Source organism: Sinocyclocheilus grahami, unplaced genomic scaffold, assembly GCF_001515645.1.
Source record: "Sinocyclocheilus grahami isolate Dianchi unplaced genomic scaffold, SAMN03320097.WGS_v1.1 scaffold179.1, whole genome shotgun sequence".
In the NCBI taxonomy this organism is placed as follows: domain Eukaryota; kingdom Metazoa; phylum Chordata; class Actinopteri; order Cypriniformes; family Cyprinidae; genus Sinocyclocheilus; species Sinocyclocheilus grahami.
This window is the reverse complement of record NW_015505358.1, coordinates 845322-864960: the sequence shown is the minus strand read 5'-3', so window position 1 is coordinate 864960 and position 19639 is coordinate 845322. Positions and strand designations below refer to the sequence as shown.

The 19639-nt window shown below is 39.1% G+C and overlaps 2 protein-coding genes across 2 annotated transcripts; one reads left to right on the top strand and one right to left on the bottom strand.

Moving 5' to 3' along the window:
- The first annotated feature begins 647 nt into the window (after positions 1-647).
- Positions 648-10279, top strand: LOC107594122 (uncharacterized). The gene is made up of 4 exons (XM_016284068.1): positions 648-651; positions 686-1254; positions 2266-2443; positions 2717-10279. Exons 1-4 carry the CDS (start codon positions 648-650, stop codon positions 9484-9486), a joined length of 7521 nt encoding a protein of 2506 aa, XP_016139554.1. The 3' UTR covers positions 9487-10279.
- A 2352-nt stretch (positions 10280-12631) lies between these two features.
- Positions 12632-17119, bottom strand: LOC107594142 (tyrosine-protein kinase Src42A-like; the record flags this gene model as incomplete). The annotated part of the gene is made up of 8 exons (XM_016284088.1): positions 12632-13005; positions 13091-13222; positions 13301-13451; positions 15774-15829; positions 15966-16121; positions 16399-16558; positions 16657-16823; positions 17005-17119. Coding segments are annotated over 8 exons (1131 nt in total), but the record flags the coding sequence as incomplete, so codon positions are not given.
- Between the last annotated feature and the right edge of the window lie 2520 nt (positions 17120-19639).

Here is a 19639-nt window from a genome sequence, read left to right as displayed (position 1 = left end):
CAGTATCTGTGTTTTTGTAATACCACAGTGTTCTTTAAAGTACTTTGGAGTACCATGTCAATGCCATTGTTCACTGTATGAATATGCCAATCAAACGGTACCATGGTACTCCCATAAGAATTAACTTTAGAGACATTCATAACATAAATGTTGTACTTATGTTTTCCACCTCTGACTAAATCTAATTAAACAATCAAATAGTGATAATTTAGCCACTATATCTTTGATTGATAGTTTGAAGCCTTAATACCTGTCTTAGCTTGAGTAACCCATCATATTTGAGGCTTAATTTTTGTGTTCGGTTCCTAGGAGAAAATATTTTTCAGGGTAGCTCTTTCATAACACAAGAGGCTTGGAGATCTCAATTATGTTTCTTTCACTTTGTCAGAATTAGCAGAAAAATATAGAAACAACGGTTAAACTATAATGATATGAATATGGATGGCAGATGATTTGGTCTTGGGAGTGTTTAATGAGAAGTATTTGAGTTTTGATTATAATATTCAGATTACTGTGTTTTCTTGGCAAATCTGAGGGCAGACTCATTACTAGAGTCTTCATTTATTCTAATATCTAGCTTTCCTCCACAGATTGAATTGACTTGGAGGAGAGATGCAGAGCACGACCCAAGGCTCCTTCGATGCTAAATGGGTAAAAGTCTTACTTGGAGTAGTCAAAGGAGTAGGAGGTGCATCGTCCTTCGGCTCCAGCGTAACTGTGGCCAGCCCAGCCAAGAGAATTACCTTCTACAAGAGTGGCGACGCTCGGTTCAAAGGCATCAAGATGGCCATCCATAAGAGCAGCTTCAGATGCTTTGATGCCTTATTGGATGACCTTTCCCAAAAGGTTCCTCTACCTTTTGGTGTGCGTACCATCACGACCCCCAGGGGGACCCACAGCATTAAACATTTAGAGCAGTTAGAGGACGGAGGCTGTTACCTGTGCTCTGACCATCGCTACGTGAAGCCAATCAACATGGAAGCTGCAGGGAAGAGGCCGGCGGTCTGGCACCATCACAGCCACCCGCATAACACTCGCCGCAAGCTCTCCCGACCAGAGGAGCCCCCCTCGGGACATCAGCACCACCATCGGCACCCCAAAAGAATAGTTCTTGTAAAAAACAACGACCTTACTGTTAGGCGATCCATCATTCTGAGCAGACGAACTGCTCGGAGTCTTCGCGTTTTCATGGACGAGATTTCAGAACTCATGCAATGTCATGTCAAGAATCTCTACACTCTGGAGGGACGCAAGGTCAGGGAGGATTTCATTTCTTCAGCCATTCTTTAATTAGCCAGGTCAAGTATTTTAGGAGGCAGGTGTCAGGTCAGGACAGAACTGAAGGCCCTGGGATAATAGTTGTGCTAGCTACTAATCTAATTTGTATCGTAAAAAGAGATGGTTCACCCCCCCCCCCCCCCAAAAAAAAAAAAACATTTATTCACACAAAAGGAGAAGTTAAGAGTATTGACCAAAAAGCACCATAAATATAATCCATATGATTTGCATGCTAGTGTTCTTGTGAACAAACAGACTAAAATTTGGTCTAAAAAGTAATTATTTAATCAAATATACTTGCCCTCCATTATGCATTCTCAGTTTTAGGACTGTTGTCATAACACCAGTTGCCAATGATTGTTGCAAATGTTTGAATGTGTGCATGCACTATCTGAGCAATATTGGGCAAGATTTTCAGCGAATAATACATTTTTATAACAAATGTTATGTATTTTTTGTTCATTTTGGAATTTGATAGCCCCATGCAATGCTTTCTTATTATGGAAAAGAGCATTCTGCTGAATATCTCCTTTCATGGTCCATTTAAAGAAAATATCATGAGGATGAGTAAATGATGCCTGAATTCCCATTACTGGTTGAACTATTTCTTAAAAATACCATGTCAAATCTGTATTTTGTGTTTAAGTGGTTGATATCCGTTTTAGCTTAATACGGGATAATTGGGACATTTTTATCCAGTCATTGCAATGGCAAAAAGTGGCCCAATTTACCTGAATTCACCCTACATGTGCTTTTGTCATTGCAGCAGACCATTATGTTTGGGGTTTGATGATTTAGTGGTTGTAAATGCTAAAATTAGTCTGTCAGTGCAACCATGTTAAGCATTTTAAATCAGTCAATTATGAGATTACATTTCAGTCAGGATGTTGATGTTAAAAGGTAGCTATGTACACAGTGATAAGTATTTGGAGTGGATTTGACGTGTTATATGTCTTTTGTCTTCTGTTTATTCACTGCTCTCCATAGATTGACAATATTTGGAGTCTGATGCAGTGTCCTAGTGTGCTGGTCTGTGTGGGTCGAGAGCCCTTCAGGCCGCTGCTCATTGAAAGTTTGAAGAAGCTCTCAGACGAAAAGCTTCCAGGAATGGGCACAAGGTCTCACTCCAGTGTCTGCAGTGAAGGCCATGAAAGCAAAAAGAATGGTAAATATTTTCTTTTGTACACAGTTCAAGTTAACTACCGTTTACATTCATTTGTTTTAGGTGAGTCATTATAGTGATTAACTAACCATCTACCCAACCCACGTGTCTCTAATAATAGACTAAAGATGAAACAACCATTTGCCACCAACAGTTAATGTATTCAAGGGGTTGGTGAATCAAGAGCCTCTTTCAGTTGTGTAGTTTGCATGTTGAAAATGTTATTATCCTTAATGAAATTGTATATCTATTTTTTTCATCATTTTATTTTAACAGTTAACTTTGGCCTGGAGACAAAGAAAAGCATTATCCATCCACGATCAGACTCCAGTAATAGATCTACAAGATTCTCTCTTTCTTCAGAAAAGTCCTATCAAAATGGATTATGCATGACACCAGGACAGTCCGGTTGTGTCAGCAACTGTCCTTATGTTAAAGAATTTGTAGTGAACGATGACATTGAGAAGAGAGTGCTTGTTAACAAAGATGGCAGCCTTTCAGTGGAGATGAAGGTTCGCTTTCGGCTCTTCAACGATGAGACTCTTCAGTGGTCCACCCAGATCAAGAAGTCATCAGCAAATGTGAACGACTCTGGTTCTGTAAAAGATGCAGATTATCTTCAAGGTAAAGCTGAGTATTCAGACCCAGACTCCATATCTGCATTTGAGACTGATGAAGCCTTTGCAACAAAGCTGCATCAGAAGCATATCGAGGAAACACTTTGTCAGAACTGTTGCAATCACTACCAAGAGTACGACATCTGGAAAAACCCCATGCACAAAGAACCGGGGGCCTGCAAATCACCCAGTTCCAGTGCATCGTCTCACAAAGTTGTACATAAAAAGTCATCGGTGGATAGTACGCACACAATTTCTCGTTCCAGTGGCGAGTGCACTGAGCATGTGGTGGAAAAGGCCTCGTGCTTTCAGCAGACAATGGAGGAAGGAGACACTAGAGTAGAATACTGTGCAATAAGTCGTTGCTGTAATCGAAGTGAAGTATCATCTGTTGGCGTCATGTCAAAGAGCAAGAGATCTTGTGAGGACGACCGTGAGAGTCATGCTAAAATTAAATGTTCTCATATGGAACCTAAAATCTCTCCTACTCCACATTGTGAGGTCATTAAGGTCATGGAAGAGCGTCCGGTTTCTGCAGTCAGCAACTCGTCCAAAGTGATTGAGTCTTTGAAGGAAGATCAGGATGATGATTATGATGACTTGCCTCAAAGTGTCTCAAGAGCATCACACTGGTCTCAAAGTGACCATCTTGAGAGTGATGATCAACACAAATGTGTTCATTGTTGTGGCTACCAAACTTCACCAAGATCTTATTTGTCCCCCAGACCTCCAAGTAAAGAATCAAGCAGTGCTGTTCACTCACTTAAGCTCAAAAAGTATAAAACCCCTTTTGCAGCACCAGCAGAGCCAGATGGGATGAGTACGACATCTCTGATTTCAAAAGTGTCCTCCAGATCACAGCCTTGTCAGTGTGGAACCATAACCCCAAGTTCAGTTGCATCTGGTAGGCAGCACGGGCCTGAGGGAGAGGCTTGTAGTGCACATTCCAGACATAGCCAAGCGTCTTGTAAATCTAGAGTCCAAGCAAAAAGCCCTGGATCCAATGCATCAGATGCTCTGGAGATATGTGACGTTGACGCTGCAAACAGATCTTTAAGTGCCACATTAGGTGTGTTGAAACCATCAGTTGAGTCTGGTGTATGTTCATGTTGTGGTGAGCATAAAAGATTGAATGGGAATCCAGAGGGGAGTGAACCAGAGAAAGCTGATTCCATTTTGTCGAAGCCAAACAAATCTGCTGCATCCACTTCAAATGCTCATGAAAACTGTGAACCATTTAATGATATTTCGAAAAGGGAAGCCACACGGGAATGCTCTGAGTCTGCACTGTCTAAAAATTCAAATGCCTCTTCTACTTCTAAAATCTCAAAAAAGTCTAACTGCTCTACACATGAAATGTATTCTGTTGGGAAATCATCAAAATCTGAACATAATGAAGCAGAAAGTGTTGGAGAAAGAACCAAAAGTGCCACGCCAGCAAAGTCAGTCGGGTCAGACTGCATTGTTTCAGAGAGAGAGCCCACACCAGCCTTGGTTCTGAAAGTAATGGACAAAGCTGAAGAAAAAAGCCAAGAAAGAGCTGTCAGCCCAATGTCAGCCCATTCAGATTTATCAGGTGCTTCAAGGAAATCCTACACACCAAAGTCTGCACATTCAGAGAAAACTAAAACGCCTAGATGTTGTAGTCCAAATGATTTAGAGGAAGTGCCATCAAACTTATTTAGTTCTCAAGTTGATATATCAGAAAGTGCTGCTACTCGGAGTCATACTATGACAGATAATCATTGTGGACAAGACACAGAGTTTCCTCAAGAAGTGAGGTCAGCTAGTGCCATGTCTAATAAATCAAACCGATCTTCTGAACATCCGTCGCATGCATCAGAGCAAACAACTAAGTCTGTCAAATCTTGTTGCGGCTTACAATACAAAGCCACTCAAAATATCAGTGGCCCTGATATTCAGTGTGTGCCGGAAACTGAGGTAACCACTGAAAAAAGATTATGCAGCCCACTGTCCAACTGCTCCAAAATATCTGTAAAGTCACATGCATCCTCAAAGTATTCACACGCAGAGTCTAAATCTGAGAAAAGAGTTTCCACTGCAATGTCTGTTCAAACAAACATGTCTAAAGGATCTTGTAGGTCCCGCAAATCAAACTACAATGTTCCAGAAACCACAGTTACCTCAGAGCCAAATGATACAACACCTAATGAATGTGCAACTCCAAAAAGTGAGTCAAATAGAGCCATCAGTGCAATGTCTCAGACCTCAGAAAAGTCTAATGCCTGCTCTAAAAGATCTGTCAAATCCAATGGAAAGAGCCTTGCATCTCAGGAAGTGAAGAATGGGAAAGACATGACACAGAATGCCTTATCTGTGACCTCTCCATTGCCTAGGTTAAAGAGGTCTCCATCTCCTAGATCAACCCACAACAATGAAATTAAGAAAACTGAGAGCAGAGCACCAAGTGGGATGTCAGTAAGCTCTAACCTATCCTTGCAATCCCAGAGATCCAGTAAATGTCATTGTCACAGCTCCTCAAGTGGTAATTTGAGAGAGACAAAGATTGAGATGCTAAAAGAGGATGCCAAACGTGAATCCGAGAGTTTGTCAGGAAAATCAAAACTGTCAACTAAATCTCTTATATATAACATTAAGTCTTCAGGCAATCAATTAGATGTGCCTCTAAGCCCTACATCAACAGCATCTGTTTCTCTTGGACTAGTAGAAGAGCACAAGGGTGATGACTTTGATGAACAATCAACCAGTGGCATGTCACACAGAGGAACAGAGGAAGCTGGATATACGTTAGAGATTGTAAATGGTGTGGATACAGAGGAAAGGCCAAGGACAGAAATGTCTATGAACTCTGCAATTTCAGACAAATCCAAAAAGTCCCATCACAAGAACTGTAAGACTCCTGTTCAAGCCCTTTCCCCTGTCTCGGCTGGAAGCGTCATGTCAGCAGAACTCAAGAAAAGCAAGTCGGGAAGCCAGTTAAATGAAAACAATATCAGAGTGCCCTCCAGTTCAAGAAGTAAGTCACCCTCGAGAGTTTCACAGGGAAGCACAAAAAATACAGCTATGAAAGAGAGAGATTGTGAAACTGTCAACAACATCAACCATGCAGAAATGAATGAAACATCTTCAAAGCATGACCAAAGTGAAAGAACCTCTGGAAAAGCTACCCCAGAAAGTGACTGTTTAAATTCTTCAAAAGCCTCTGAACATGCAGTGAATTCCAAAAATGGGCACAGTACTAAAGAGAGTGATAGATCTACATGCAAACGATCTAAATGTTCTTCCCAATGTTTGGAAATAAATGGGTTGAATATAAAATATAACGGAGACAATGATGGTGGCACGGTTAAGTCATCCACATCAGACAGAACATCTGTGAAAAATGAAGCATCCAGGCCAAATTCAACAGAGATGTCTGATATTTCCCAAAATTGTATAAGTCTACCACAAGAGATGCCAAAGAAGAATATAGCATCACTCAAGCATCCTTGTTCCTCAAGCGACAGTGTTTTATCTCAGGCACTTTCAGCAGCAGATCTGTTGAAAGATATTGTCGGCAACGCAAGACCAGTCAGCAGAGGATCAAAGTCAGTTGCCTCCAGCAAAAATGTCGACAAGGTAGAAAATAAAAGCCAAAAAAGCAGCAGGAGCAAACACAGCAAAGTCAGCATCTCATCAGAGTGCAACAACAAGGAATTGATGCCGTCGTGCTTACCGAACACGTCCTCTACGGAAGTTGTGAGTGACTGGCTGAGGAACATTCCCATTGATGGCCATGTTTATGAAATGGATGTCGAACTCACTGAAGATGTGACCCTGGCTCAAGTTGGTGAGGACACTTCTCAGAGAGACCAATTTGAGGCATCAAAAAGAGGCATAATCGAGATTGAGAAACCCCATGATGATCAGGCAGATGTGAATCATATTCAGCTGGTGACTAACGACATTTGTGTTGAGACAGAGTTGTGCGATGAAAGAGCACAATTGAAACCCGACCGCGAAGCATTAACCAAACAAGACAGTTTGCAAAAGCAGCGTCATTCTTCGGTTCAGGTCATGAAGGTTTTACTGGGTCCAAAACTAGACAGATCCAGTAGTTTACCTGAGATCTCCCCTGTATATGGCAGAAAATTAAGCCAGTCTGCTCAAGGGCTGTTGGACTGCTTCGCGAATTTACGATTGATTGACTCCGACTCTAAAAATGAAAAGCATCATAAATATAATGAAATCATGTTGATCCTACAGTCTCTCTGGCTCCAAAAGCCCTCTGAGGATGAGCAGAAAAACCAGAATGCAAAGGATCATCCCTCTGCTGAAGATGAATTTAACCCACAGTCTTCATCTGGAGTTGATGTAAGCAGCGGCTCCACCGGCTCTGTTAAAGGTAGCATGAATGGCGTATTAGAAAAAATAGAGACCACACAAGGCACAATACCACCAATTGCTGAACGAGAGGGCTCACTGCAAGATAAAGAAGAAGAAGAAGAAGATGAGGTTAAGTCTACAGCTCAAGCATGTGAATGTTTAGATCCATCCAAAGTCCCCTCAGATCCAGTAACTCCAGACCTTGCAGAACGAGTCCAGGGAAGTCCAGTAAATGCACAACTGGATGATGACCAAGAAAATGGTGTATTGCAAGAGGATCAATCAGATCAAACGCCACAAACAACCTCTTACAAGAGCTCTGGGAATGAGAGTAATACTATGAAATCTCAAGAAAATACAAGCTCGGGAACTCCACCGTCTGTTCAGAGGGCTCCGCTTACTAAAAGAGTTTCACAAGATCCAGATCCCGTTTGGGTGCTGAGCTTATTAAACAAGCTAGAAAAGCAGTTCATGTTACATTACGCAGATGCCATGGCAGAGTTCAAAGTGAGGTGGGATTTGGATGACAATGAGATGCTCGATAAGATGATAAGTGAGCTGAAAGAGGAAGTGCACAAACGGATTCAATCGAGTATTAACCGCGAACTGCAAAAAATTCAAAGTCGGGCTGGCAGGGGTCCGAGACCTCCAGGAAATACTCTATCAAGAGACTCAACGGTCCAGACTGAACAGCGACGCAAGCGTCTTCGGGTCATGCGCAATAAGTCCATCTTGTCGAGAAGTGATGCAAATTACACTGCATCAGGTACAGAATACAGTGACCAGCGCAGTGACGATGAATACTGCCCATGTGATGCATGCATGAAAAAGAAAATGGCATCCAGAGCAGCCCAGCAAGCTCAGGCTTTGAGTTTGGCTCCAGTTATGATAGAATTTGATCTGCGGAAAATTTTGCAAATGAAAAAGAATCCAGCCCAACCTACAGAACCAAAGATGGAAGAACAACACACCACCAGCGTGACTTGTGCAGTTAATAAAGAAGAGAACAACTTAGAAGTGGTTCATGAAGTGGTAGAGGAAGCGAATGACGATACTAGAGGCCTTAAATTTGAGATGGCAGATCAAGAGCCAGACAGTGTTGTCAATGCAGTAGATGAAGGCAAAAATGCAGAAAAAATCAAAGATGTGTCTGTAGACTCTGAGACAAGACATCCAAACGAAGAGGAAGCAAATGACAAAACCGAGTGTGTTGATGTGGAAGGGGGTGACGAAGTGGTGGAGAATGAAGAAATTGTGGTAAATGTTAAGACAGATGCTGAGGAGGAAGTTGAGGTTGTTGAAGAAGAGGCTGACAATGAAGGAAGTACAGAAGAGGACTGTGAGAAGAAAGACAGTCCTGAGGGAGATGCGGGAAATGTAGAAAATAGTGATATGGCTGTGGAGGCAGAAAGAGATGATGAGATGACAGAAATTGGTGAAGGAATTGAATCGGTTGACAAGGAAGCAGAAACTGAGACTGGGAAAGAGAGTACAGAAGACAAGTCTGCAGAAGATGGAGGTGATTCTAAGTCAAATAAAGTTGATACACCTACTGAAGGTGAAACTTCAAATGACGAGTCCACCAGTGAGAAGAATGCTGGTGGGAACCAGGATGGATGTGCAGAGGATGATACCAACAAAGATGGGACATCAGACACGGGACGGGACACAGTCCGATCTGAAGAAAACGGCAAGACGCCAAAGGTAAATATCGAGGTGGAGCTCAAAGGAGACACAGAAAATGAAATGGACAAATGTAGCTCTGTTGAGGAAGATTTGCAAAATGATGTTGCTGTTGTTGATGACTGGGAGAGCACACTAGCGAAACGGGTAACGAGAACATCAGTGGAGTCTCAACCAGGATCCGTGGAGAACTGCATAAATCCAACAGCTAAACTGAAAGATCTTCAGAGTTTCATGGAGAGTGTTGAAAGTCAAGGAGATGGCATGGTTGTGATTACTAAACAACCAGCGTACAAAGAGACACATGGAAACCGCAAGGACATGTGCAATGGCTTGACTGAATGGCAAGTGTCTCCTAAAATAAGCAACAAGGCCAGTGAACAAAATAAAGGGCAATGATGTTATGGTGACCAATGAAGAAACATTTGATATTCCCGCATATAAAGCACTTTATTACTAATGTTACTTTAGATGGGACTTAAATGATGTGAGATGATTAATCTCAAAGACTTCTAAAGAGCTAAATAGACATTTCAAAACTGTATGTTGTACAATTCTGTATATTTATCGTGTAGTCAATGTATTATTTTTATTGAGTCTGTTAAAAGGCATCAAACTTTCATTTACAAATATTTACTCCTGGATTCGTGTACACAGTCAAATACTGTATATACTCAGTCACAGAATCGTGTACATTTGACCAATTAACATTGAATTCTCAGGGTTCTGAATGTTATAAGTATTATACTATTCATGCATTGTTTGCTCAAACCTTAACCAAGGTTAGCATTGCATAACTTCTAGTTTATGTGCTAAATGGCACAATTATATTTCAAAGTATACAACTGCAAATATGATGTAAGAAAGAGGTATTACCCAGAATGCTTTTGAGACGTGTTCGGTTTACTGCAGCAACTTTTTGCCATGACGGAATGACTTAACTAAGTTTTATTTAATTCTGAATTTGCAAGATTTTCTGATTCTGCGAAGTGGTGCTTGATGCCACATTTTACATGATAAAAGATCTCACCATATGTGGTATTTAAAGCATCCTTGATCCAATTTTTCTTGTATGTTGCTATTGTACTGTAACATTTACAGTAATAAATGCTCAACTCTGAGAATGTCACATTATGTTTTCATAACAGGTCGGCACATATTTAGAATTAGGAGTTTGTTGTTTTAGGTATCTGACTATGTACATGTCAACAATTGCACTGACTTGTTCATCAAGTTTCTGTTTGTATTGTTGCTCTGCCATGGCCGGTTTTTTTTTTTGTTTGTTTGTTTTTTTTAACCTGAAACAGGTTACAGTGCTTTGTGTGGCTAAAATAGTAACATCTATGTATTTGTGTACAGCATGTTTCCACAAGTTCCACAAATCAGACTTTCAGATTTTTGCAGATAATTTACAGTGAGTTTTGCACAGGTTCGCACCATTTATTTATTTATTTTCCACATTGTAGTGTTCTTTGTTATAGGTGTTTTTCATTATTAGTCCTTCAAATATTCAGTGATATAGTCGGGAACACACACTTAAAGGTGCAGTGTGTAAATTTTAGCGGCATCTAGGGGTGAAATTGTGAATTGCAACCAACGGCTCAGTTCCCCCGCTCACCCCTCCCTTTAGAGAAGCTACGGCGGCCTACACAGGTAAAGATGTTGTCGGTAAAAACAGCATAGAGCAATGAGATTTCTTTACAAAGGAAAATTAAGGAATTATATTTACTATACAGTGTTTTATTGGCAAGAACAACAAAGTGACGAAACACGCTCTGTAGAGCAGTTTATCCGTTTAGGGCTACTGTAGAAACATGGTGGCGACTTCCATGTAAGGGGACCCGCCGTGTATATAGTTAGAAATTGCTCAATCTAAGGTAATAAAAACATAACGTTTAATTAAGTAAGGTCTTTATACACATCTGAAAATGTAGTTATGTATATTATACTGCATTTCTGTCAGTCGATCGTTGTAAATATTACACATTGCACCTTTAAGTACAAATAATTGCAGCAGAGTTTGAGTCCAGCAGCTTGAATAGATCTTGCGTCATTCTAATCTCATTGCCATTGCATTGGGAGTAGCAGGGAGAGAGGATTGAGGTTGACTTGCATCAGTCATTAATCTAGAACGGCTATAAGTCAATGGTAGCCTATGTAAATGTAGTTCAGCAGGGTGCATAGATGTTACACAAGCCTAGACTTTACAGCATATGTTGAGAAAACCATTAATCTCACATAGCCTATGCTAGATTGATTAAAATGTGTTTATCCCGTTTATTTCCAATGTAACAACCCTTGTGTTCTGCTTTTGAAACCACAGGCCAGAAAAGGGATGACATCCGTTCAAGTGCCATTCATACAGTTTACTACCAACAAAAGTTTGGAATAATTAAGAATTCTTAAATGTTTTAGAATTAGTTTCTTATGCTCATCAAATCTGCATTTATCTGATAAAAAAATGCAGTGAAAACAGAAAAATATTTTGCAATTTAAAATGTGTTCTCTATTTTAATATATTTTAAAGTGCAATTTATTCCTGTGACTGGAAAGCTGAATTTTCAGCATATTAGGATGATTTCTGTAGGATCATGTGACACTGAAGACTAGCGTAATGATGCTGAAAATGCATATTTGCATAGAAATAAATTACATTTTAGAATATAATAAAACAAAAAAATAGTTATTTTAAATATTTCACAATAATACAGTTTTTACTGTATTTTTAATCTGATACATGCAGCCTTGGTGAGCATAAGATACTTATTTCAAAGATATTAAAAATAACTTTTAGACCGGTTGTGTATATACTTCATAGAAAAGATTGATATTTACTTTAAAGAATTTGAGCTTGTTTTTTTCCAAGTATTTAGAGCTGTTCAAATATTTTCGTAATGTAAGAGTCATCTGAAATGTTGTCAGAAGGAAGAAGGAAACCTTCTTTAAAAAGTACACTTACAGTAGTGGCAACAATCCCGATTTACATGATTACATTAATATGTTCTTTATCAGGTCACAGAAAATACATGCTCCTACAATAGTTTTTAGAATTCACATAAAAGTTTAAAAATCGTACATTAATTTGCTATGACCAAATGTTCAAAGATCACATGACATAATGTTTCTACATTGGGGCCAAGATAGCCATCATTTTTTAGTTCAGCAGCTTTGATCACAAAAATGTCAGTCAACAATTGAATATTTCCTGCTTACCAGGGAATAGTAAAACAGCTTTTTGGAAACTAAGAAACTTCATAATCACCTTTAGTAATACTGATTAGCAACACTAGTAATAGTCATTCTAAATCACGTGTTTGAGAGATTTATGCCACAGTTTGCATATGAATGAATCTCAGGAAACCTGTCAAGAACATGTCACATGTAATTGCCTAAATCAAAATGTATTTATTTATTTTACAATTTTGCATTAAGAAAATGAAGCCCCTTTTTAAGGCCATTTTAAGTTTCTTTTCCCATGACAATTAAGTTTTAGCTCCAAATTGCATACATTATTTTATATCTTTATGCAGTTTTGAATTTTAAAAAGTCACATTACCGTAATTTTTACTGTAATATTTTTGGTCATTTTTTACATTTTCATGAGACTCACCCATATTGCATCAATTTCAGTAGATATTACCTCTGTAAACTATAAGGGATTGTATGTGTTGGTTACATATAATCTAAGCTCAAAAGTGTCTCAGCCCTCTCATTTCTACAGTATCTACTCCAGTTCAGAATCAGCCTCATGTATGAGAGCCATCAGCTTCTCCCGTAGCTCCGTAAATGTTGGTCTCTCCTCAGGGTTTGACCTCCAGCACAGCAGCATAATGTCATAGAGCGCTTCGGGACAGCCGGCAGGTCTCTCCATCCGCTCTCCTCTCTGAATGGACCGAACGCATGACATTTTTTCCATCCCTAAGATTGTGGAAGAAAGATGTGTTGGGTGAGATGTGATACTACAACCACATGTATTATGTTTAGGGTTATGAAATGTGTTTACCAGGGTATGGGTCATCTCCATACGTCACGATTTCAGTTAAAAGGATGCCGAAAGACCAGACGTCACACTTGCTTGTGTAAGCCTTGTTCTCAAATATCTCAGGGGCCATCCATTTCACAGGGACCTTTATATCTGCAGAAAGATGAGAACTGTTATGCACTTTGTGTTTGTATGTCTTACATGCCTGAACGAACATATCAAATATCTCACCAGATGAAATTCTGTGGCTTCCAGCGAGGTTAATTTCAGCGAGTCCAAAATCGGCTATTTTGCAGCATTGCATGTCGGTAAGCAGAATGTTATCGGCTCTCAGATCACGGTGAACTATTTTATTCTCAATGTAAATCATTCCTTCAGTAATCTAAAAAAGAAAGAAATCCAGTATGTGACTTAGTTTAGCAAAGGGCCGAAACTACTACAGACATTGAGGGGAAAATGTTGTATTGACAATGTCAAAATGATTGAGATGGCTTCAGTTTTCAATGGTCAAAGAGTGCGAGGTAAGATGTAAGTAACTAAATAGGAAACATCTGACAAATGTTTTACGATAAAAATGTTAAACGACTAACTGTAATGTGATGCAAGCTACTCGATTTTGTTGTCAAATTTCATAATTGAATGTGACGAGATGAGAAGCATTTTTTTTCCTTTTGCATTTTTAAATAGGCCTATTAATGCATCTCATCCAACTCTGGTGTGTAGCTATATATTATTTTCAAACAGTTAAAATAGATTACTTTACAAGAAGTTCTTATTCTTTTGCTATTTTTCTTTTTTCAATTCAACCTAAATCCATTTAAATCCTTTATTTAATTCACTTAAATAAAAAGATTCCCCATAAATTCCGGGCCTTGGTTTAGAATCAATTGCACAATGTGACCCTTAAATCAGTGTAAAAGGAACACACCACTATTTTTGAAAATAGACTAATTTTCCAACTCTCCTAGAGTTAAACAGTTGAGTTTTACCGTTTTCGAATCCATTCAGCCGATCTCCGGGTCTGGCGGTAGCACTTTTAGCTGTAGCTTAGCATAGATCATTGAATCTGATTAGACCGTTAGCATCTCGCTTAAAAAATGACCAAAGAGTTTTGATATTTTCCTATTTAAAACTGGACTCTTCTGTAGTTACATCGTGTACTAAGACCGACGGAAAATGAAAAGATGTGATTTTCTAGGCCGATATGGCTAGGAACTATGCTCTCATTCCGGCGTAATAATTAAGGAACTTTACTGCCGTACCATGGGTGCAGCAGGAGCAATGATATTACGCAGCTTCTGAAAACAGGCTAACTTCTGTCAACATAACCAACGTAACCACCTGCTTGCACAGGAAGCGTGCCTTCCGTTGGAAGTTACCTAGCTGGGATTATTTTCAGGCGCTGCGTAATATCATTGCGCCTGCTGCACCCATGGTACGGCAGCAAATTTCCTTGATTATTATTAGAGTCCATTTTTAAATAGGAAAAATATAGAAACTCTTTGGTCATTCTTGAGTGAGATGCTAACGGTCTAATCAGATTCAATGATCTATGCTAAGCTACAGCTAAAAGTGCTACCGCCAGACCCGGAGATCGGCTGAATGGATTCGAAAACTCAACTGTTTAACTCTAGGGGAGTTGGAAAATCGGCAGCAAATTTCCTTGATTATTATTACGCCGGAATGAGAGTATAGTTCCTTGCCATATCGGCCTAGAAAATCGCAACTTTTCATTTTCCGTCGTTCTTAGTACACGATGTAACTACAGAAGATTCAAGTTGTAAATAGGAAAAATATCGAAACTCTTTGGTCATTTTTAAGCGAGATGCTAACGGTCTAATCAGATTCAATGATCTATGCTAAGCTACAGCTAAAAGTGCTACCGCCAGACCCGGAGATCGGCTGAATGGATTCGAAAACTCAACTGTTTAACTCTAGGGGAGTTGGAAAATGAGCCTATTTTCAAAAATAGTGGAGTGTTCCTTTAACAATGCAAGATGCACTGCTGAGGTATAAGAAATGTTTTAAATAAATGTGACTGTTGTGGCAGATGTGAATGGGGAGTTTCTATGCATCTGTAAGGTGTTTTAACCCCAAATAGAGGGCTTCCTCATTCCTCAGCTCCTTGAGTGTATTTGGAGAACTGCTATGTCCTTCATGATGATCGATTTCCGGGAGCGAGGAAATGAGGAAGCATCAATTTGAGAAGCAGCTGATCTTGCATGACAGCAGCACCGAATGGAATTGCAAAAATAATGAACATGTCACCTGTCTCCCTAACATTAATGTCAGTGTTGCTGTGTTAGGCCACTTAAACTAACAGCAATAAATGGAGCCTTTTCATAGAAATCAATGTATGAATTTCTTACTTAGAATGCATTGACATATATAGGTTATAATGATTTATCAGTGTATGTTATTCTAAAGATAAAAAAAAAATTGTATGTACTATAAAGTTAGGTTAAAAATAGCGCTGCTTTGAAGTTTCCAGAAAACCCTTTTCTAGCCGCTCTTATTTTTAATAAAAGAGGTCATATAGAGATACTTTCACCATCCTGCCCTGCAGTTCCTCCCATTGATTTTCTTGTTTCTTTCAGAAATGGGAGTTTTTATGTTGAGCTTAATTGTTTTTAAGGAACACTGGCCGTATGATTTTTGATCACATTCCAGATTGCCGGAATTACTCTCAAAGAAATCAAGTTACCTGGACGGCAAAATCCATCATGATTGAAAACTCTAGGTCTTGTTTCTCTTTGTGGCCTGAAGAAAAATATAAACGTATTTTTTAAAAAGCACTTTTTTTTCTGCAAAAGCAATGTGTCAGTTAACGTCAGAATGAAGGTAATGATATTTATAGTGTTTTTAGTTGCAAACAAGTTGATATTACTTCACTTACTGATGAGAAATTGCTTTAAACTGCCATTTTTCATGAGCTCTGTGACTAAACACATGGGTTCACTATTAGTACACACAGCGTAGAGCTTCAGCAAACGCTCATGATGCAGCTCTTTCATGATATCAATCTCTGTTTTGATATTTGAATAGTTGACATCTGCAAGTAAAGTGGGACAGATAATATCAATTGATCATAATTTTAAAAGTAAATCACAGGTTTGTTTTGGATCATGATTAGCCGGTGAAAAATGATACTAAATGCAACAAACCCTATATTCACGACAGCAAAATATGTTTATGGGAATATTAATGAATTTCATTTCTTAATTTTTTAGGGTATTTTGTTTGCTTTTATGTCGGCACTCAGTGTTAAATGTAAAACATGGGACATGAAGTAAAACCAGTTGAGAACACACTGATTTAAACTGAATTACCTTTGAACTCTTTGATGGCCACCTCTGTGGTGTTGTTCCAGAGCCCCTGCCAGACCTCCGCAAACTCCCCGCTGCCCAGCTTCTTTATTTTGGTAAGTGAGCTTCTCTCTACCTCCCATTTGGTTTCAAATGACAGAGTCAGAGGAGCTGGCTGGTCCAGCTAGAAGAATAATGGACAGATTGGAATTATGCTGGAAAACTTCGTTATAGGATGCTGCGGTACTTTCATTAATCTGTAGGTTGTAACTCTTCTCTGACCTTCACACAGGGTTCGTGAAGCTTCGCGCAGAGTCCACCCTCATTTTTAGAGTAAAACTCTATCAGCTCACACAAGGTCTGGAAGGTTGTGTGATGAACAAGGAAAAACTGCTTGTCGTTTTCTCCCTTCTTGACCCTGTAATGCCGTGCATGAAGGCCGTTCCACACTTTAAAAGAAATAATTTGTAGAAAATGTTATTTAGCTACTCTCCAAGTTGAGATCAAGGTTGGTTTATTGTTACTAGATCTCTTTTTTTTTTTATTGGGTTGAAGTGCAAAACAATACAGTTAAATAAAAGCGTAGAGGCTTGAGATATTATGTGTGTGTGTGAATCACACTTGTCATACCTGATAAGTAATATTGATTATTCTCATCACACTTCCAGACGAGAAATGCACCCTCTTTGTTCTCTGGTCTCAGCAGACATCTCCTGGCCTCTATACGTGTTTTAACACTCTCAAAAAACCATCTGAAAATCAATTGATACTAGTTTTTATTAAGTGTATTTTAATTTGAGTCCAATACATTATATGGTGGCAAAACTTTGTATGGCAGATAAAAGGGACAATAAAGTATGTGAGAAATGAACCAAACAAATAAATGTTTGGTAGAGAAATGAACATTCAATTCAAGGGCAACAGCTCTGGTGGACATTCCTGCAATCAGCATGCCAATTGCACGCTCCCTCAAAACTTGCGGCATCTGTGGCATTGTGCTGTGTCATAAAACTGCACATTTTAGAGTGGCCTTGTATTGTGGCCAACCTAAGGCACACCTGTGCAATAATCATGCCGTCTAATCAGCATCTTGATATGCCACACCTGTGAGGCGGATGGATTATCTCGGCAAAGGAGAAGTGCTCACTAACACAGATTTAGACAGATTTGTGAACAATATTTGAGAGAAATAGGCCTTTTGTGTACATAGAAAAAGTCTTAGATCTTTGAGCTCAGCTCATGAAAAATGGGGGCAAAATTATTTTGTTGTTTAGTCCCTAGTGCTTTTGGTCTTGGAAGAATTGAAGCAGGTGCTCACTGCATCTCGAATCACAGGATGACAATCCAAATGATGCCGTGCTTCAGCGAGAGTGCAGCCGCACTGCATCATCACCAGTGCAGTCGGTACCACCTGCCAGTGCAGAACATATCAGGTATCACAGTTAAACCTGCCTTTGAAAATAACGCAATGCTTTTATTAAAGTGTATAATAGTTCAAGGAAAGGTTCACCAGAAAATGAAAATTTGTTCATAATTGACTCCATCCAAGATGTAGCTGAGTTTGTTTCTTCACAGATTTGGAGAAACGTAGCATTACATCACTTGCTCACCAGTGGATCCTCTGCAGTGAATGGGTGCCGTCAGAATGAGAGTCCAAACAGCTGATAAAAACATCACAATATTCCACAAGTAATCCACACCACTCCAGTCCATCAGTGAATGTCTTGTGAAATGAACAGCTGTGTGTTTGTAAGAAACAAATCCATCATTAAGACGTTTTAACTTTAAACCATTCCGGCTAAAATGAGAGTCGAAATTATTGCTTTCTCATCCAGTGATGGATTTGTTTCTTACAAACACACAGCTTTTCATTTCACAAGATGTTAACTGATGGACTGGAGTGGTGTGGATCACTGTGATGTTTTTATCAGCTGTTTTGACTCTCATTCTGACGGCACCCATTCACTGCAGAGCATCCATTGGTGAGCAAGTGATGCAGTGCTACATTTCTCCAAATCTAATGAACAAACTAACTCATCTACATCTTGGATGGCCAGATGGTGATGAACATTTTCAAAATTTTTCATTTTTTGGGTTAAATATCCCTTTAATATTAGTTAATGCGTTAAATAATGTTAACTAATGTGTTACCTACTATTCTTTGTTAGTGTAAATATTCTTTTAAAAATATGTATTAGGTAATCTTTAATACTGAAGATAAATAAGCGAGTTCTTACTCGATCTCGTCTGTTAGCCGCATCTGTGTGTTTCCACACATCTACTGATGCCATGTCTTCACTCAGGTCATCTGTACCGTAGATGGCTCTCAGTAGAGCTCTTTCACACTCGCATTTGGAGCAGCCTGTGAACCGCTGACAGTGATGGTATATAATTAAACCCACCATACGGAAACCACACACAGGGGTTGTATTACAGTTCCAGCTCAATCAGTTTTCAAAACTGAAAGTTAAAAATAGCCAGATATAACATTTCTTTCAAATTCAAACTATATTTTCTGAAGAAAATATGAGTGGTTTGGCCATCCAAAACTCTTGCTATAATGCTACGCTCTTAAAAATAACAGATTCTTAATTGGTTATTTTGTCAAACATGTTAGTAGAACAGTGGTATACCCACAGCTAATATTCCTTCAAATTTTGACAGATGAAGATTAACAATATTTCAGAAAAAAATCAAGTGTTTATAGATGGAGTAAAGACGTCTAAGTGCTTCAGACAAAAATCCAGTTGCCCAGCAACAAACGGTGCCTTTGACACAGAACAACATCATGAAACGCATTTACAGACGGCTTTGATAAAGGCTCACGTTAATGTTACCTACATACTGTACGTAATAAAAACTGCAGACATTTCCTACCATACACTCAAAAAGTTAAAAAAGCTGTCACTGGGGTAGTACACTCTAAAAATTGCTGGGTTAGAAAGGGACAAACCCAGCTATTGGGTTGTTTTGCCCAGCGGTTGGGTTGTTTTGAACCCAACCGCTGGGTTTGTCCCTTTTTAACCCAGCGCTGGTTATATTTAACCCAGCATTTTTTAGAGTGTACCCTTTCAAAAGGGTACACTTTTGTACCTTTTGGTGCCTTTTTGTACCATCAATGTACCTTCATATTTGTACCTTAAATGTACATATTAGTACCTTTTGAAAGGGTACCACCCTAGTAACAGCTTTTGAGGCTATTTTCAGTGGTCAAAATATCATTAAAATCACATTTGTTATTATTTATGAAGTAACATTTTTTTTT